We start from the raw sequence: 21375 nt of genomic DNA on the forward strand, positions 1-21375 counted from the left end.
GTGTACATAACAAATATACATATATTGAAAAAGCCCAACTATTAGGCTGGGGAAAAAGTAATGTCGTATTTTGTCAATAAATGGCGACACTTAAACATATCTTGTGTTGTACTTATCGCATCCGGTCATACTATACGGCAATTCGAAGACGACAATCTATAGGTGTCTCTTTGACAGTTTTATGATCGCACGTTTCAGTCTCAAGTTATAGCGCGTCAAAAATGGAGTCCACGAAGCAAGAAATTCGTCATATTTTACATTTTTACTACCTGAGAGGTAAAAATGCAACGAAGGCGGCCAAACAAATTTGTGGAGTTTATGGGTTTATGAGGCGTTGGTTCGATCGATTTCGTTTTGGGGTAGTGGATGTCGAAGATACACCCCGTACTGATAAAATCGTCAAAATCAAAGGCCTGTGAGCACTCGCTCGATTGGCCAGGAACTGGGTATAGACCATAAAACCGTTTGGAACCATTTGCAGAAGATTGGATTCCAAAAAAAGCTGAATGTTTGGGTGCCACATGAGTTGACGGAAAAAAATCTCTTGGATCGAATCAACGCATGCGATGCACTGCTGAAACCGAACGAATTCGACCCATTTTTGATGCAGATGGTGACTGGCGATGAAAAGTGGATCGCGGCAAGCCGGCCCAAACCATCGCCAAGCCCGGATTGACGGCCAGGAAGGTTTTGTTGTGTGTTTGGTGGGATTGGAAGGGAGTCATCCACAATGAGCTGCTCAACTATGGCTAGACCCTCAATTCGATCCTCTACTGTGAGCAACTCGACCGTTTGAAGCAGGCGATTGACTAGAAGCGGCCAGAATTGGTCAATAGGAATGGTGTTCTGTTCCACCAGGACAACGCTCGGTCTCACACATCTTTGATGACCCGCCAGAAACTACGGGAGCTCAGATGGGATGTCGTATCGCACCCACCGTATAGTCCGGAACAAAATGACGCATATCTGACTTAAATCGGATAATTATAAGTATGTTGAATAAAGCGTTAAAATTTGATCACAAATACGACATTACTTTTTCCCCAACCCAATATTTACTTAGAAATTAACTAGCTCACCTGATCCACATTTTGTACTGGGACGTAAGCTATCACTAAATCCATGAGTAGATAAGCACAACGATGACTTCTCTGAACCTGCAATATGAAATATATCGAAATTAAGCTTAGTAAATAAAACTTTGCTTATTACCTAAAATATGGAGTGGAAAAATGAATGTAATGAAATATGTTTGTGGATAGCCAGAATCGAATTTAAACTGTGCGTATTATATTTAGATATATGAGGAGATGCCTCTAAGAAGTACCTAAATAGACGTTGCCATCGGTTCTCGGATATGCTTTTAACTCCCTCTGGGACAATCTGAAAAGTTGACAGCCTCAGAGGATGGACCTTCAGAGGTCAGTCCAGGGGTGGATGCTTATGCTACCCCCGACGCGATCTCCATCCACTTCTGCATCTCCAGCGTCTCATAGGTAGGGAGTGGTCCTCAGATTATCCATCAATATTCATAACACGGCATGTGGAATTAGCATCAGGTTTACCAATCTTACGAAGTCGAAGCTATTATTACATCAAACGTAACGGGGAGCACTACTCGCCAACATCAGCGATTGGTGCCCCATGCCAACTATTTGCATGAGAGCATCTCCTGCGGATCTCATTTCTCTTAAATTCAACTGCCTTGTCACCTTCCGACTTGAAACATCGGTTTATATACTTCTGACAAGATAACGTCGGGTCCTGAGCGTTCTTATTTTTCATAGAAGAATTTTCATTCACCTTTGAAAATTTGAAAATCCTCCGCGGGGGTTCGTAGGGAATAATTTCCGCACAATTCGGTCCATCTGTTCGACGTAAAGTGAAATCCCGATTTTCTGGGTGATAAACTTATTAGCCAGTTCCCACATACATCTCGTTGATTAGCATCTGCCAGCACCGAGCTGCGGAGTCTGATTTTAGCTGATCTTAACTCTGCTATTGTGGTGCATGCTTCCCCCGGTTGTTTAAATGCTGTACCAAACGGCGGATCTTATGAAACGCTCTTCTTGCGTCGGAAACTCCGCCGTTCACCAATAGGTACGCCTCCGGAGTTTGGAAGCCCCACAGACTGCCATTACCAAGTTCATAAAATTTACGACAATGCCAGCTGCAGCGCACCATGCTCTGAAGTGTGCTATAGTGTCGCTCTAGGTTTCCCAAGAGCTTCAATGAATCTCCCGATGTTCATATACGCTACATTTCATGTGCAGGGAAAGCGCCGGGCTCTTGCAAGTCGAAAGATAGCGTCAACCATTTCAAACCTGATGTATTGATGGTCACTCGCCGGGAATTTCTCCAAAATTTGCTACCCGTCCACGACTACACAGCTGATTCGGACACAATAGTTCCATCGAGAATGACTCCTCTGCAACCTGCAGTGTGGAACGTTGGCGAGTCCCGTTCTCGTCATTGTCAGGCGTTACCTTAACACTTTGTGTTTGGATGGCTCAGTGGTTAGAGCACCAGGCTATCGTAGCAGAAGCTCACGGTTCAAACCTCACTGGCGGCAGAGGAATTTGTATCGTGACTGTTTGTCGGATACTATTCGACTCAGCTGTGAATGAGTACCTGAGTCAAATAAGTGCAATAACGATGAGCTTCAATACGTTTCAAAGCTCTGGATTGGATTGTCACACCAGCAGAACATTATTCTGTTACTTTCAATCCAGATCCCCTTTCCTTACCGAAGACAGAAGTGTTTAAACTCATAGATCACGAGTTTTCCAAATGGCACAATATACAATAAAAGATTCCTGAATTTGGTAGGAACTAAAGGGAAATGGGTCGAAGGTTGTAATGACAATATCATTGATCAAAAGTTATATTCATCGACTAACTGCGATTTCGAAGACGAGGAATTTAACTTAAGAGTTTCCGATGTAGAAGCAATTTTATTTTGCTAATGGCTTACTTAACTCGACCAAGTAGAACCAAATCTTATAGTCGAACCCATGAGCTAGCCTGCAAAAGCTGGCAAAAAACAATCTAAAATGTATGATTTCTTCAGATTTTAATCTCTTTGATTTACTTTCCTCAAGCAATAGACTGGAGGATATAGCCGCGTGGGAGCCAACCTATCTCTCTCTGGGGTCGATGGCTCTCCAGGAGACAATTCTCTCGTCTACCAAGACAGTTAGTGGATGGCGACAGCCACACCCTGTACGAGGTGGCACTACTATTAATAAAACGCTACGGATTTAGACCTAGGAGTCGAAAAACATCAGTCGGGGGTAACTGACTATATTCGAACGGAGCCTCACTGATACTTGGTCACCTCAGTGAGTAAGCCTGATCTTACCGTGTTAGGTGGGGCTATCGCAGGGCGGATCTCCTAATCTCCATACTCGTGAGATTCAAATGATTAGAAAAAATAAACACACAGAAAAGGACTTACAAAAAACAAGGAGGAGGCACATCTCCATAACACTGAGAGTTAGGTGAACACACCCTAGAAAGGAGAAGCTGGTGGATCAAGCAGTGAAGCCAAGGTCAACCAACCGCAACCAACGAAGGTCTACTCCTAAAAAGCAGGGACGAGCAAAGGTACGTCTCGGGTCACCATATCAGATATTAGGAAGGAGACAGGTCTCAAATTCGCAGATGCTAAATGGTATCTGCGCTATATGAAAGATAGCCTGAAGCCAGAGGCGGCCCTTAAGAAGGCTCAGGACAAACGTAAGCTTTGAACATCGGAGCCAAGAAAGCGGGGAGCAGCGGGAGTCAGTCCGCAAGAGAGAAATGCTCACAAGAAACTTAAATCCGATCCCAAGAAACGAAAAATCTCGGGACGATCAGGGATGAAAACAAACGCCAAAAGACCTAGCTATGCCAATGCGATCAAGGGCATTCGACTGTTCATACTGCCGAAAGTGTTTCCGGAATGAATATTCACTCGTGATGAGCAGGAAATAATTGGGAACCTCTCGTCATCCAGATGTGTGAGGCATGAAATAAGGAGCTCGTGTTCACCCGCATACAGTTTCGACGGACAGATACTGGTCAAATGCGCGACAGGCAACGCGGTCGACTGGCTTAGACTATCGCCTCTAAACTGCCAGGATGAAATGGAACAGAACTGTCGACGTCTGCTGGGATGATATACCAGGGGCACAGATTTTGACGGCCTACTTTCCCAAAGTCGCAGCGGTTGAGACGGGGAAGCTTCTACGTCTCCTCGTCACTCAAAACCTTTATCTTCACACGCGGTTATCGAGAGTTTTTAAGAAGCAAAGAAGAGGGCAAAGGCAAACTCCTCACGGTCGGGATAGCCAACGTCGGACAGCAAAACGCAAGGGATGCCATGTCGGAGGAGTAGGATAATACTTCGACATTGGAGAAGAGCTCCAAGCACTAACAGAGCCGATAGCCAGCACTAAGATAACCCGGGTAAATCTCACCATGCGAAAGTAGAATCTACAGTAATTGAAAGGACAACTTCCAAAGATAACATTGAAATAGTGCTACGTGAGGAGCCCTGGGTGTACCGGGGGCAGATTCGCAGTCTACAAGGAAGAAGTAGGCAGGTAATTTGGGATTCCTCTTATGAAAGCCAAGAGCTTGCATCACTCTCAAAAGACACTTAAGATACATATATCTCTCGGAGATCTTGTTCCTGTCCAAGTCGCACTGGAAGTCGGGGGAAGAACCCGAGAGGCAGTCGTGGCATCAGGATAGTTTCTACTAGACGGCACGCGGATCCCCCCGGAATTAGCCGTCAGACTGGCAAAATTCTGCGAGAGGAAGGCACTACCACTTCTTCTCGGCTGCAATGCCAGCGCCCACTATGAAGTTTGGGGAAGCAGCGACAATAATCGAAGAGGTGAGTACCTTCTGGAATTCATTCTCAGTAGTAAATTAAAATGCATAATGTAGGGAACACACTAACATTCGCGATCAGTACCAGACAAGAGGTAATAGACATAACTCTAGGAAGCATTCTGATGAGCGCCTTGGTCAAGAGTTGGAGGATGTCGGATCACAGAATAACCAGATTCGACAACAAGGACGACTCGAAAGTGATTAGAATAATGGGGAATCCCAGGAGAATATGGTTGCAATGTCAGCGCCAACGAACAACATCGAATCGCACTGGTCAAACGAAAACAATATAGATAGGAGCCTACAACTTTGAGACCGTTGAAAACTTCTCCCATCCTAGGGTCGAAAATCACAACCGATGACAGCTATGACAATGAAATTCTCGCACGATTGTTGGCTGCTAAAAAAGGCTGTTTCGCTCGAAATGTCTGACCATAGGGTCAAAGCTCTTACTGTACAAGACTTGATCTTGCCAGTCATAGTGTTCGAGGGAAGAATCCTCTGAAGAATTTTTGGCCCCCTATATGAGGGTGGACTCCGTAGCCTACATGACGACGAAATCGATGAGCGATACGATAATCCGGATGATAATCCAACCGAAAACTATAAGGGTAATATTTATGGTAGAAAAAGAAGACCCTGTCTGCGATGGAACGATTGCGTAGGCCAAGACGTCAGGAAGCTTTTATGGAGATAGAATTGGTAGACCTCGGCGCAAAACCGGGATGTCAGAAGTTCCTATGCGCCGTTCATTATGATGAGGAGAACAGACTGGGACACTTACAGAAAACAGCTAAGTGAAAACATGGCTCTTCTGCAGATGAGTGGTGACATCATGAGTGAAATACAACTAGAAACAATGGTAGATGCCTCAGCAGAGTCGTCATTGACCCATATGAAGCCAGCTGTCCAGCTTAGGCAAACAAGTCGTACGTTCCTCGATCCTGGCGAAATATACTCTAACCAGAATAAGAAAGGAGGACAAAAACTCTTTAGCCGGGCGAAGTAAACCGAGAACTGGCAGAGATACAAAATTGCACTGACGATGTATAGCAACGCGATCAGGAAAGCAAAACGGAATCGCTTCATGGAATTATATGTATATAAAGCTCTAGCCAAGATAAGATAAAGATCTTCTGTCTGTCTGAAGAAGGCAGTTGGGACATTTAAGGAGAATGAGGAGGATAGGGTACACCTACTTCTAAGAACTCATTTCCCGGGGTATTACTTCTCGGCGGAAGAGACGGACAAGAGGGGGTAGAAGTGAATTAGAAACTAGCGAAAGAGGTATGCTCGGAAACTAGAGTAAGATGGGCAGTGGAAACCTTTAAACCACTGAAATCATATGGAATAGATGATATTTTCCCAACACTATTCGAGGGAGGCCCAGAAATCATTCTAGAATCTCTTCTAAGAGTGGTAGGAGGCAGCATAGCCTTACGATATATACCAAGGGCATGGAGACTGACAGGAGTTGTCTTTATTCCGAAGCTAAGCGAACGAATGCTGGGACACTCTAATAAAGTCCAGGGTTACCCTGATGATATAGTTTTAATTTGTAGAGGCAAATATGAGGATACCCTATGTGACAGAATTCAAACCGGACTGTGAATCACTAGTAACTGATCTAGAAATGTGGGGCTGCATATCCTGTCAAGGCCAACATTATACCATTCACTAGGAAGCGCAAGCTTGATCACCTGAGAACCACTAGATTATGTGGCATATAGGTGAAACGAGTAACAGCGTTCAAATATTTGGAAATCATACTAGACCAAACACTACTCTGGAAGACACATATTGAAAACGTATGCCGAAAAGTCACACTTGCAGGTCCATAGCAGGGAAAAAATGGGGATGAACGCAGGGGGAGCAGGTGTCATTGGTCCAAGGAAAACGCATTTTGAACCAATGGATAAGCATACCAGCATATATTAGAAATATTGAACCTCGAAAGGAACACTTAGGTCCAGGTAAATTACAAACTGGCATGGAAATGCCTGAACAGAGTGAATACGCTCAACAAAACCTTGATACTCTGGGTTTCAGGTCAAATTTGGTTTGAAGACAGTGTAGCAGCGGACGAACTGACCAGGAAAGGAGCAGTGACGCGCCAGAGTAATTCTGTGGAGCTGGAAATTGATTCATGGCTACTATATGAAAAATGAAGAGGTACGGTGGACGGAACTTGCCTGGGCGAACTTACCAGGAGCGAACCAACCAAGTGCTCGAAAGGTTGTTTAAACCTCATTAAAAAGCGTCTGTGAATCATAGTAGGAATACTCATTGGTCACTGCAGGCTAAACTATCACCTGGGGAAACTAGAGATATCTACCGACACTATCTGTAGATTCTATGAGGAGAGTGTTGAAACCTCCACGCATGTTCTGGGATATTTGTGCAAAATAGGTTTAGGCACCTGGGAGAATACTTAATAACAGATAGCAGGTTGAAACCCTGGGAAGTAGGGAACGTAATAAAGTTTCTGTCGGTCATAGGTTTAGATGACATACTACCATATTGTTAATATCTATACTATACTGGGTAAACTGACACAACAGTAGGGTGACCTAGGCATTTTATTTCTAATATTCGGGCTGATACCCTACTAGGATTTCTTGCAGAAGCTCGAACTTGTCCTTAATTTTCCAGCTTCACGCAGTTTTGAATCCGTTCACATTGTGTTTTATTATTATTCTTTATTTTGTATGTATTCTTTGTATACTTTCTATTTTTGATATGTTTTGTGCAAATAAATAGAATAGAAAAGATTTTACTCTAAAATTTCACTAAGCTGAAGTCAGCAGTAAATAAATTTTTATCATTTCGTAGATACAAAATAACACTTTATTTCAATTGTCATCCGCACATTAGGATAGTGTTATCCAATAAATTGAGAAGCCTAAGTGTATTTACTCAAAATAGTTCACGCCAATTGAGCAATTTGAAAAGGTTACAACCCCCTCAATCAAAACACCACTCACCCTTCAAAGTAAACTGCCAGCGAACCATACTACCCCTGCGAAGATACACACAGTCAAAAAGTATAGATAATTAATTGTATGTAACCGTGCAGGACATTATCGATATAGTGTTTCGGACTATCATTGCGAGGAGACTTATTGTCATTCAGAGTGGTTTATCGCTTTATCTGTGACCGAAAGTGGTGGGAACGAGAGTTCTTGAGAATCCCACCAGCCATGACAGAGCTATCAATACCAACCACATCTAATCGAAAACTTTGTCATGATCGAAGTTAAATTGAAATGCATTGAACCGGGACGAATTCTGGCACATGCCACTCGAGTTTTATTGAGTTGTTGAGTTGTAACATATCAGGATAATACTGTGGAACAAGATCAACTCCAGTGTGGGAATGGGGTGGTTTAATGATGCAATTAAGTTAGCGTCATCATTACTTGTAATGTTAGTTACAACTGAGTGTGGAATTAATACATAGAAAGGTAAAGGAGCGAAAGCAAAGCTTAGATTTATCATACTATCATAAGTGTATCTCTCATGTTCGCTTCTCTATGGAACATCTGTTTAGTCCGTTCTTCTGGTGTTTCTACTTTTCATCCTATTTCAGGACTAAGCTTCAGTTTTATTATCGACACAATTAATAGGTAAGTCAAAAGCTTAGTAGGGGGCAAGTGTTTTCGCTTGTTCATGACACAACCTGGTTTCGAATACAGGGTACGAGGTCGAGAGGATGACACTCTACCAACTCGATCATCGAACAGTAATAATTGCTGATATCAGCTATTGGCCCAAACTGTTTTTAGGATGTAATATGAGAGGATTTGATAAAACGGTTGAAAACAAGCATTTTATGTAAAATGTATTACCTGCTGGATGGTAACTACGATCCTACATTTAGATCGTCACTACTTTGGAACATGAACCATCTTCCTCGGCTGTTCTTAACTATTCGTCCAGCATCTTGGAAAAGAGTGTGCCTGGCATAGTTGATAATGAGATCCTCTTCCACATCGTTTTTTGATAAAATACATGATATTTTGCACTAACATCCTCTACGAAATTCTAGTTTCTTCAACGTGTCCTTGCCCATAGAATACTCCAGACACCGCAACTATTGCCACTATTGAAAGTTGTCCCAAAATCATAGAAGTCGAGTGAAGTGGGGATCTAATTCTCGCATGCTGCTTCGAAGAGCGTTAATGCCGGTAGCACAGGAGAATACTTTGCGAAAACTAGCATGCTCACTGTCAACTTAACTCGAGAAGTTCCTTTATGCGTTCCAGAATTATTTAAGTATTTTTGTTACGGCAGAGAACATGCAAGGCCACTTTAATTATTGCTTTCAAGGAGTGCTTTCCTTTAGGAGCTTACCAATTATCACCTTCTTTCATTTCTTAGTAAATAATCTGAAGTGAAAGTTACTTTGCTTGAATGCATTGAAGCCAGAGGTGTTATCACTTGTGCCTGAAGGAGCAAATCATTAAAGACCACTCGTTTTTATACGACGTGGAATCTTGCTGAAGTGCTTTTTTCACTGAAAGCCAATTGCTAATGGTCTTGGCCGGACCTTGGTGAGATTTGCGACCATCTTCAATTTTCTTCGCGACATTGTATGCAATGACGGGGTCGTAATAATTTCTAGCAGCTTCTTTGACCAGTGTAATGGTGAAATTTATTTTATCGCCTTTGATGGCGGCCCAATGCACACAAATATTCTCCGGGGGACTTCATGGTATTTGTAACATACTGAGGCGGTTCTTCCATTGCCGAACGACAACTGGGAACTCACTTTAGTTATGAGAAATGCATGTCAACTCTTGCTTTTAGACGGTAACTGTACACCAAGAAAGTAACTCTTAAACTTTATTGACGAGAAGACGACCAAGTGGATCAGGCGGTACTGCTCCTCTCTCAGCGATATGTGGGAAGATATGAAACAAACTTTCAAGAGTGTCGCTGCCATTGTTCAGCAACTGTTCTTTAATCTCTAGATAACCAATAAATTACGTTGGGGTCCTGAAACAAATTTGGGTCCAAAACCATTTAAATACCACCACTTAGATGTTGCTAGGCAACGGATCACAAAGGAAAACTGATAGGTCGAGAATTTTCCTGATTATCGTCATTCATAAAGGGGGTGTAAACAAAATTTGGTAATAAATAGGCTGTGAGATTTTTTTGGTAGCACATATCGGCTGTATGCAACCTCATGAATGCAGCTCGACAGATGATCTATAGTTTGTATCTCTCTGACCTCTGGTTAAGACTGGTCTAGCACCGGAAGTGTTAAGTAGGCTAGGAACGCTCTATCTGCTTGTCAACAATGGATGGATGGAAATGTAGTTAGCACAGGCAGACAAAAATCTAGGAGTGCATTTCAACTTCAAATTAACGTGGAAGTACCATATCCAGGAAAATCATCAGAACTCCTGTACTTTAGCGTGCACGACTGTTATAAATATGACCTGGGGGCTTTCACCGTGATGTATTTACTAGATGTGCACATCCATAATAAAGTCTTATTTAACGTAGGCGTGCATTATCTGGAAGTCGAAGTTCATCTTTGTTAATAACAGGAAGAGTAACGAATTGTACGGCCGTATGTCAATTCGAAAATTCGGGGGAAAAATCCTGTGGCTCTAGTGTCTGCTGGTCATTTAATATACAGATTTGTCCTTGAGAAGGTATACTCTGTAGTAATCACAAAAAGAAACTATCGGTTGGTTGATAGTCACAAGTAGTCTGGAATTACTAACATAACAGTCTTCACCGACATGGGGGATAAGTTTTAAAGATTTTAGAAAATCCAGATTATGGAATCAGGCCAACCTCTCGGAGAAATGTTGACCATATTCTCCTCGGAGATATAAGCAGTTGTATTGGCAGTAGAAGAATACTCCAGTAAACTGGCGGACTAGCGCCATTTGAGTTGGTTCCGGCAGAGCACAACGTTTTCAACACTAAATCACCAACCCAGATCAAGTCAGTTGGTATAGAGTTGCCTAACTTCTCTGGACCTAGTTATATGTTTTGCAAGTAGGTGTGCATGTCCTTCCATCAGTGATAATAATATTGCTGACACATTGGTTTGTCAAGCTTCTAACTTTACGAAATGTGAGTGATATTCTCTGCTATACAGTCACTGTAAGAAAGGGAAGGAATGACCTGCATTCCCCGATTGTTAATCATTTCAGACAAAAATGACTCGGTAAGGTCATCCCCGACGAGAAATCTGGCCACTCTCTCCCTTAAAAAACGTTTCTGCATTCGCTACTTCCTTTAGGTTTTGGGGTAACTCATCTCGAATGGTTGCCCATGGTCAATTTGGTCATTACAAGTCAGTATTATTTCTTCTCACCTGCAATGGTAATATTCCAGCGAGATTTGGAGAAGCAAAGACACTAACCGAAGAGGGTAGTATTTTCTTAAATTTATTTTTAGTAATAGGTTGGAAATGTAGGAAATACGCTAACATTTATGGCTAGCACCAGGTAAGAGATTGTAAATATAATCGTAGAGAATAAAACTCTTATCAATAGGTTGCTTAGGAAGTGGGGAGTGCCGGAGAAATCTTGTATGCCATTACTCCAAAGCGATATAAACATCACGATTGATTCATTACCTGGTATACCTCTCTAGGCTAAAGTGCGTTGGTGCAAGACAAAATGTGCTTAAAGTGTACAATGGTACTTTAACCTTCCTAAGAACCATAGGAAACAGAATATATTCATCGATACTGACAGCCAGCCCTTGATAAATTGAATACGTTTGGCTCTGGGTTTCAGACCATATCGGGTTAGAACGCAACGAGCAAGAAAGTGAGCTAAAAAGAGCCTTTGGATAATTGTGAGAATACTCATGTATTCGTATTGTGCGACAATGTTCTGGACTTGTGCAGAGTAGGAAAGCACACCTGAGAGAGTACCTAATATAAGACGTAAGGTTAAACTCCTAGAAGTAGAAAACGTAGTCTATCGGTATAATTACTGGTGATAAACATACACCCTGTGAGTTTAATACTATACACTCAAAGTCTTCTATGCCTATCATAAGAGGCGACTAAAAGGGAAAAATTTGTGGGTTACTAACTTGCAAATTTTGAAACTTTATTACTACCGAAATGTCAACAACACCTCGGATAGGGACTGCCCTCATACACACGGTAACCAACATCGAAAACGGGCAGTGATTGATTTCTGGAATGCGCGTTCGCTCCTCGGTTATTCCGGAAGTCCGCGGAATGCTCGCTTTCTCCAACCCGAGCACGGATTCCAACGACATAAGCTGGACATTGTGAACCTAATTGAAGTAAGATCGTGGGACTTTGGTAGCAGATGTGCACAGGTGTCGGATTGTTTTTCACGGCTACCGCGGGGCGCGGTCTCTTCACCTGGAAGTCGGTTTCTAATAGAATTCTTACGGCAGGATAGTACAGTGCTATGCACCAAAGGAGACTTCCGATATAATGGAGAAGAATGCGTTCTACCACATGCAGCTCAGGGGAGGCTTCCTAAAAGTGACATTGTGATCGTGGTTGGTGGTCTTCACGCGAAAGTGGATTTTGACAATACCATATGATGGGTAGGTTAGCGGAACTGTGATCCCCAAGCACCCCATTCAATATCGACCGCAGCTGTCGCTCGCAGTGGAAGAGCTATCGTGCTGACTAGACTGCGGATTCAATGAGTAACCGGTTTGAGAATAACGAAGAGCGTTGAGCCAACATCAAAAAAGCTCTTTTCTTGGGCGCTAGGTAAGCCGCCAGGCTGGCTGAGTGCAAAATCATGGAAGCAGATCGATGGATGGAAGAGATTGCAGGCTCTATAGACCTCTGCGAGTGACAGTGAGCGTGAGGCGTTTGGAATCCGGTACCGAGCGAAATCCCGGGAAGTATAACGTACTGTGCGCTCTGACAAAAGGGACTTTGCCATTACGCTAGTCAGATGGCGTAGAATGCAATGATTTCAGATGTTTATTTCACACCACGGAAGAACTTACATTTTTTCTTCAATGGTTCTGCAATGGTCGACTTCTCATGCACGATAAAGAGCAACTGAACAGGCTTTTAAGCGTATCACATCCGGTAGGTTCCTCCTCTTATGTATGAATTGGCTAGTCACCGTAACATAACACTCAAACGAAGTAAAGACGCTCGGTTTGACGGTTTTCCTGCAAAGATATTTATCGCTATACCTGCAGTTATTGCAGATCTGCTATTTTCACTCGTATGGAAACCTTGGGAATCCGAAAACTTTCCTAGAAAGTGGAAGGAGTGTCACCATTGGAATAATAGCTAAAATAATCTTGGAACGGATCAAATAACATTTCAAAAGCTCCATCTGCAGAGAGCAGGCTGTTCTTTAGTTTCTGTTTCGGATCGTCCTGCATTGGCCATATCAACATCCTACGGATCATTTTGGAACAAAGGGCGGAGTTTTGATCTTCGCTGCACCTGCTCTTCATCGGTTTCCAGCATGCTTTCGATAGTGTGAATATGGAGTGTATTTGGTATGCTCTAGGCAGAAGGGGTATTTTGGAGAAATTAAAAGTTAAAGGAGTGACATATGATGGTGCAAAATTTGACTTGTTGCACCGAGATGAAATCTCGAAGGATTTTAAGATCCAAAGTGCAGTCCACTGGGGTTGCATTTTGTCACCGATATTATTTTTTCTTGTAATGGGTGACGTTCTATATGCTGCCTTGCTCGGAAGATGTGGAGGAGTTCAATGGACTACGGCATATTTCCTCAAACACATCTTTGCTCTATCACCAGGTCATGGACCTTGGCTAAATGGTTCTGGATTTGGAAAAAAAGGCAAATAGAGTTGAACTGAAGATAAACAGCAACAAAACAAAGGCACTCAATCTGACACATCTTCGTACTCTCCCCATTAATGGGCAGAGCATCGAAGGCGTTGATCAATTTATATATCTAAAAACGTGGTGTCCGCTGACGGTGTACAGATCTAGTTGTTGTCTAGCGCATTACCTCAATACCATGGTCAAGTTGAGCTGTTCTGCGCTAGTGTTCTTTCTGTGCTGCTATATGGGAGTAGCACGTGGAAAGTGACTGCCACTGTTACTCGAATAATCTAAGCTTGCCTCTGTGTAATATCATCAAAGTACGCTGGCCTGACGCTATTACAAATCAACAACTTGGTCGGCACACAGGCTTGGGACCTGTATGCGTTGTGATCAGAGGACGGAACTGGCACATAAAGGAGGGACGACAATTGCATTGCGGACAACACCATGCAGCGGAATCCACTCTTCTAAGCGCTATACCTCACCAAGCTTTAAATGACAACCATATAGAAGGTACAAGCAAAGAAGTCAAACTTCAAAGCGCCTGTCACCTAAGGAGAATGAGCGGGCACATGGGTCATTGGCCCTAGAAAAAACCAAAGTGGGTAAGTATACTAGTACATTTTAGGCCGCGATATACGCGATAGGTAGTCTAAAAAACAGCTGGCGAAGAGCAGAAACTTTTCAAGGGTTCTCAGAGATAATTGTTATTGGCTATATGCATCATGAATGTTGTTGAAAAGCGAAGCAACATCATAGTGGTATCAATGCAACAAGTAAATTATTTATTCGTGTGTTAGCAAAGACCAAAGGTCAATACGGAGTTTCCCTTGTTTTATTTGGAAATGTGGAGAACGAACAACCAACGGGATGCTAAAAAATATCGCCTTATGAATTAGTAACAAAAGGGCCAAAACTTGCTTAAACATGCATTGCACATGAGAAGTAGATTAGCTCTTCCCTGTGGAAGGTTGCAGAACTGATTTTCCTCTTCTCTTCCCATTTATTTCTCAAAATAATATCGCGGCAGAATCTTAGTCAGCTTTCTCAATAACTATCAGAGAAGCGGAAAAATGGCTATCAACTATCTGTCTACACCTACCTTCGCTATACCTTCATCACTATTGCTACTAGCCTGATAAAAAATACTCGACCTGGCGACCGACGCTGGCGGGGTTTCTACACCCAAGACTTGTGTTGGCGACAAAAAGACCTAAGTCTGTTCAAGATCCTTTTGAAGTCTAAGGCCATACTCAGTACTTGTGTTCAGAAAGTCTGATAGGCAAGCATATCTTTATTTTGTTATCTGTTCTATCGACCAGTGGCAATTTTGGAGAATGAAACGATGAAAAAAATTAGCACACACAGCTACATAGTTTTCTTCGTCTGTCTTTAAATAGGAGAAATGCCTTGGGAAGTGTCAACCACAGTCTATTTTGTGGTTACCCTATCCTACCCTAAATATCTTAGTCGCCAATTCCAACACCTCATTCCTTCAAGCCATCTATTAACTTCCCGCCTCCAAATTTAGTTTTTGTCGATAATTATCCCTCCTCCTAAATGAGCGTTCCCATTAGTAAGTCAGCACAAAGCAATCCCCAACCTCTCCGAGTGCAAATCTGAAGCATCTGGAATTGTACAAACAGCGTGCCACTCTCCCCATAGATTTTCACTTCTATACAAATTGAAATGCGAAATTCGATTCAGCACAATACAACGATACAACAAAGAGACATGATGATGTTGTCATGACAATAACATCCCTTTTGTTGTGCTCATCCCCATCCATAGCCCCGGGTTACATGCCGAGCTCCCGTTAGAGGTACGCCTCGAAGCTGCACCCTCTGTCGAATGATCAGGATGAGGGTGGCGTTCAATGAAGTTATCTATTCAAATACGCATCCTCCTACAAAATCAGATGATTCGTATGTATTGTGTAGAGATGAATGTATCTTGCGGCATGTGACTCAATCATAATGCTCCTCGTTCCCGAGGACATTACTTCTAACCCTTGTAGAGACTATAGATATCTCCATGTTTCGAAACTTCCAGACAACCGAATTTATGCATGTATGGAAATTTTTGGGGTGCAGAACGAATCACAACCATTTTATTTGTTCGAGACGATACAGAAAACATTGCAGTTGACTGGAAAAAAGTACCAAAGAGACCCAAAAAATGTAAGCCTTGTCTAAGACGGAACGATTTTGGACGCTAAGTTAATGCTGAGGCAGGCCAATGTGAACCTGCTGCCAAAAAGTATTCGTGTCCCCGGTAATTTCGTGATAGTGGCGACGGCAACGGTGAATGATTCCTTAAACGGGCGGAACCCACAAACGGGTTGAAAACAAATCTTTCACTTCCCGTGGCGAAATTTTGGCAACTGTTCCGGTTTTTTTCGTCTCCCTGTGGGTTCTCCTCCTCGCCCTCGGCTTGACTAGTCAGATTTGGAGGTGATCAAAGGGCTCGAACGAGACTCTTCGAACGCCATTTACACCGTATTACAATTTTCGCTTATAAAATATTGCAGCGCATAGAATGTGTCGCGTGCTTTGCAAATATTTTAGTCCTGCCGGCGACCATTTCTCCGAGTCGAAAAGAAAGAAACGCTGTCTGAAAAGAATTTGCAATTTTTTCCCAAGTGCACCATTGGCGAAATAACCTGGGACTGTGCAAAAACGTCAACCTGTGCTTTATGTCCCGTTCAAGAAATTCGACAAATATATGGCGGGGGTGGGATAAAATATATTGTTAAAATGGAGCTCTGAAGAATGGAACGCCATTGCAGTGACTCTCGCAGTCATCCTTATTCAAATATTATTAGGCAGGTTGTGTGCCTGGACATTTTCCCTATTTCTTTCATTTCTATTGCTGAGACTTTTTCATAATGCCGAGCATTGTGTTCAACTCAAAGGACCCTCTCAGGCGTAACTCATTATTTCAACTAAACTTGATGCTGCTCCTTTCTAGTTTGAAAGGAGGTCGTCTCTTCTATTATGTCAGGGAATCGACCGTGTACTTCCGTTTTCTTTTGACTAAGCTTGGACAACTTTTTCTCGGCGCTGTAGACTTGGAGTTTTGTTGGATCCAGACAGATAGCCATGGAGTGGGGAGCATTCGAAAGGGCTGCATTGATGGTAACTTTGCTAAGGATGAGAGTGGCGGGATTGTGTTGATGCTTCGATGAACTTCTAAAGAATTCGAGAAATCGTTGGTCAAGAATTCAAAAACTTGCTGTTCAAGCAATTCAAGTTGGAAACTAAAACGATTGTATTGTGAGTGAGTGTAGATGGGGGAGGGGGCTTCTTCAGAGAGTTAATTGAGTGATTTGAAAGTCTGAAACTCTGAATAGAAATAGATACGTTATTAGACTGTGAAGTAATCAAAAAATCATAATCACTGACTGCTGCTTCAAGAACTACAATAATGATGCCATCATGTATGGCAAATTTTACTATTAAGGAAAACGGTTAAACTATACTCATTCTCATTGCTACCGAGCGTGTGCTACCTCACCTTTGAGAAATGTTACTTGAGCGGCCTTAATGAAGGATGGTCTGATGATCATCATAATAGCCGGCGCAACAACTGGAACCAGGTCTAGACCTGCCTTAATAAAGAACTTCCGGATCCCGATTTCGCGCCAATTTCCACCAATTCGATATCCCTAAAAGCTAGCTGGCATCCTGGATCAATGATACGGATTAAGTGACCCGTCCACCGCAACTTGTTGAGCCGGATTTTATTCACAACCAGATTATCATGGTATCGCTCATAGATTTCATCGTTATATAGTCTACAGAATCCTTCATCCTCATGTAGGGGACCAAAAATTCTTCTCTTGACCGCGGCAATTTTTCTTGCTAAGAACCCAAGTCTTCGACGAATACATGAGGACTGGCAAGATCATTGTCTTGTACAGTTAGAGCTTTCACCATATGGTGAGATGTATCGAGCGGAACAGTTTTTGTAAGCTGAAATAGGCTTTATTGACGGCCAATAACCGCGCGCGGAAATCATCGTCTTAGGAGAAGAAATTCTCAACGGTCTCAAAGTTATAGTCTCCTGTCTTGTTCTCGTTTGACCAGTGCTAATGTGAGCACCATATATTTGGTGTTGCCTTCATTGATGTGCAGTCCAAGATCTCGCCCCGCCTGATCGATCTGGATGAAGGTAGTTTGTAGGTCTCGGGTCATTCTTCCCATGATAACGATATCGCCAGCGTTCGCCAGTAGTTGGGTGAACTTAAAGAGGATGGTGCCTCTCGCATTTTCCTAAGCATCACAGAGTATTTTTTCGAGCGCCACATTAAAAAGGGAGCAGGATAGGACACCTCCTTATCTCAAACCATTGTTGATGCTACTGCTTTGATTTGGCCTCTCACATTGATCAGGGCCTACCTAGTCAGTCTTATCAATTTCATCGGGATATCGAATGGTCGTGTACAGTTTTACCCTGGCCATAAGCGGCCTTGAAGTCAATGAAAAGATGGTGTGACTAATATTCCAACAATATATTCTAAAGGTTTTTCCATCCATGCCTGGAGTGAAGCTGCTTTGGTATAGGCCAATGGTGATCTGAGCGTGCGAGGCTATCCGACTTTGCAGTAACGTGATACCTTTATAATTGCTACACTGCCTTGTTGCCAGTCATCAGACATTGATTTGCTGTCCCATACCTTGAGCATAAGTTGATCATCCGTTTGGTGTAATTAGTGGCCTCCATATTTAACCAATTCGGCTGTAATCCCATCGGCCCCTGGCAGCTTATGATTTTTAAGCCGATGAATTGCAGGGATTATTTCTTCAAAGGGTGGTGTCCGCCGTCTTCAGTTGGCTTGATGTCCAACTCGACGCTATTTTGATTGTTGAGCAGTTCATCAAAGTACTCAACTCATCGTGCCAATATGCCTATACGGTAACAAAATCAAAGCGTGGAGGTGTATACCGCTTCATCCTGATGACTTGTTGGAAAAACTTCCGCTTTTACCGCAAGCCAGATACTCACAACAACCATGTCGTGCATTGAATAATTCGCAGTCCAATGCCCGAATAAGGGCTCCGTCCCTACTTCACCATTAAAATGTCCAAGTATGTAGAAAGTAGCGTTCTCCGAGTCTGCAGTCTCCTCTTTAAGAGCGTGAACGTTACTGGGGGTTATATTTCTAAATTCTTCTCGGAAGCGTAGAGGGCATAGCCTTTCGTTTATATTTTCAAAGCCGATAACAACAGGTTTCAGTTTTAGGCTGGTTAGGAAACCTACTCCGGACACATGGTTCACTGGATGACCACCATAACATATGGTATAGTGGCTCTTTTCCAAGAAACCAGTCCCTGTCCAGCACATTTCTTGTAACGCTATTACACCAGCCTCATATTGGGACAGAGTATCAGCTAGCTGCTGGGCAGCATACAATCTGTACAGGGAGCACCCGTTCCATAAGAGAATGCGCAAATCGTTATTCCAGTTTCGTTGCCGGGTTTGCCGTTGAAAAGCTCCACCCAAGTCTCAATTTGGAGGATCAGTTGGTAAAGTTTTGTTCGGTTTTTAAGCGCGTTTGATGATGATGTGATGAATTCGATTCACTAGCATCACAAAATACCAAAGAAACTTGACGAGACAACGACGAATTCAGATCCTATCGAGAAATAAGCCAATGTTCTTGGTACAATAATGCCAGCGGGTTCCGCACTGGAGTACTTAAAATTGGGATGTGACCGATAATAGCGAGAAACTTGCAAGAGCCCTCCAGAAGGGACACATCGATATTTCCGATAGAGTGGTGATAGGAATTGGCCTATAGAGCATAAACCAAGCAGTAATTGATACTAACTAGTCTATTTTTGATGGCCGTTATTCTTATTTAGGTTGGCTAATTTTACAGTCCATTCTGATGTAAGTAACGAAGGTTGATGGTTGATTAAAAGTCTTGCCGCATCTTCCAACATTCTATATGGTATAAATGAAATACAGAAATGCTATATTCTCATGGAGTGCTGTTAATTCCTTAACATTACCAGCAACATGGAAATAATTCAACATTAGGTGCCGTTCTGCGAATCGAGCGTTCATTGAAGCAATGAAGGGAGAGGACCAGTTCAAATGAAAATCAAATGGCAAGAATGGATGGTGCGATGGTTGAGAGGGTAGAGCGTCAGCCTCCCAATCCCACTGCTCTGAATTCAAATCCCAGTCGTCATGGGTGTCTGTGTTCTTTTGTTTGTCTCGCTGCTGTCAGCTTACCACTTGCACAGCATTAAGTGTGATGATAGTGAAACCGAAGCACAATTTGTGTGTGTGGATAACCTATACTCCTCAAAGAGTGAATAGGAGACACTTAAATGGCAACCATTGCTATTGAACAAATCGAAAAGAATTGGGAATCGGAATCGAAGTCAGCAATCCTGATACGGACTGGAACAATAGCGAAGCTTGGTCTAGGGCGAAGTTCCTGAGTGGGAAATGTTGGCTAACTAGCAGGTCCAAAGGAATGGCAACGTGAAGCGATACCAACTCGAAGATTCCTTCTACGATAGTTTGCTTATCGACCAGAGAGTTCCCACTGGCTGAAAATCTATGAAAAAGGAATCGATATCGCTATTGTTTGCAAGCCATATAAGAGACTCCATCACGATGTTTGAGAAAGACACGTAAATAGAAAGGCTGGGATGTGAGCCAGCATAAATCGAGTTTTACAGCAAGTAATGAAGCATTATCAACACGACTTTGTGGTGGTTAAGAAAATTGTTATGCCCCACCTACTACGACAATACTAGAGTATTCTAATATGTTGGTCAGACTAACGAGAGACGGCTAACAAAGCAACCCGAAGATTATTGTCGGAAGCTTCTAACTTGGGTAGTGAAATGCGTAAGTGGGGAGACAAATAAAAGAGGAAGGATCTTGTTCGAAATCTCTCCATTCTGGTCAATATCGGAAATGTGAATACGTTTAGGCGTGGAGAACCAGATTCTATCGAAGATTTTACTTTCGTCAGTCACTCGCTGGTCCAACACCTAAATAGTAAAATTATATTATAGTAAGAGTATACGCAATGGGCACCATCAGGTGATATCTATCACAATTCAAAGGCGACTCGGAGCGACACTCGTAAACCTTAACCTGAAAAAAGCAGATAGAGGTTCTTCTTCTTTTTCTTCAGCCTTTGTCCCGTTCACAAGCGGGGTCGGCTCGTCGTGATCGGCTTCGCCATTTGGCTCTATCGAATGCCTGATCTGGGTGCAATCTCGAGGCTTTCAAATCCCCATCCAGCGTATCAAGCCATCGTTGCTTAGGTCTGCCTTTTGGTCGTTTACCATCGACTTCGATGTTCAGACCAATCTTTGCAAGTGAATTCTCGTTTGCACGAATTGCGTGACCATACCATCGAAGACGCCTCTCTCGCAACTTTTCCACGATCGGTGCGACCCCATAACGATCGCGGATATCCTCATTTCGGATGTGATCTAAACGTGTGACGCCACTAGTCCAACGTAGCATCTTCGTCTCCATTACCGCAAGACGCCGTTCATTGTCTTTTATGGTCGGCCAACACTCAGAACCATAGAGAGCGACTGGACGGATGACATTGCGGTAAATTTTAGATTTGAGACGTTCGTTGATACGTCGATCACAAAGGACACCAGTTGTGGAACGCCACTTCATCCAGGTTGCGTTAATGCGTGAAGCAATTTCATAACGCAGCT

The 21375-nt window shown here is 42.8% G+C and overlaps 1 protein-coding gene across 6 annotated transcripts in view; it reads right to left on the bottom strand.

Annotated features, from left to right (window-relative positions):
• LOC119650257 (DNA-binding protein D-ETS-3) overlaps positions 1–21375 on the bottom strand; it is a 204446-nt gene that overhangs the window by 146911 nt on the left and 36160 nt on the right. For all 6 annotated transcript variants that reach the window (XM_038052856.1, XM_038052855.1, XM_038052858.1 and 3 more), the window contains one exon: positions 1080–1157. In XM_038052856.1, coding sequence (XP_037908784.1) covers positions 1080–1157 — 78 coding nt within the window. The remainder of the gene's footprint in view (positions 1–1079; positions 1158–21375) is intronic.

The sequence above is a fragment of the Hermetia illucens genome, chromosome 2, assembly GCF_905115235.1.
Source record: "Hermetia illucens chromosome 2, iHerIll2.2.curated.20191125, whole genome shotgun sequence".
In the NCBI taxonomy this organism is placed as follows: Eukaryota; Metazoa; Arthropoda; class Insecta; order Diptera; family Stratiomyidae; genus Hermetia; species Hermetia illucens.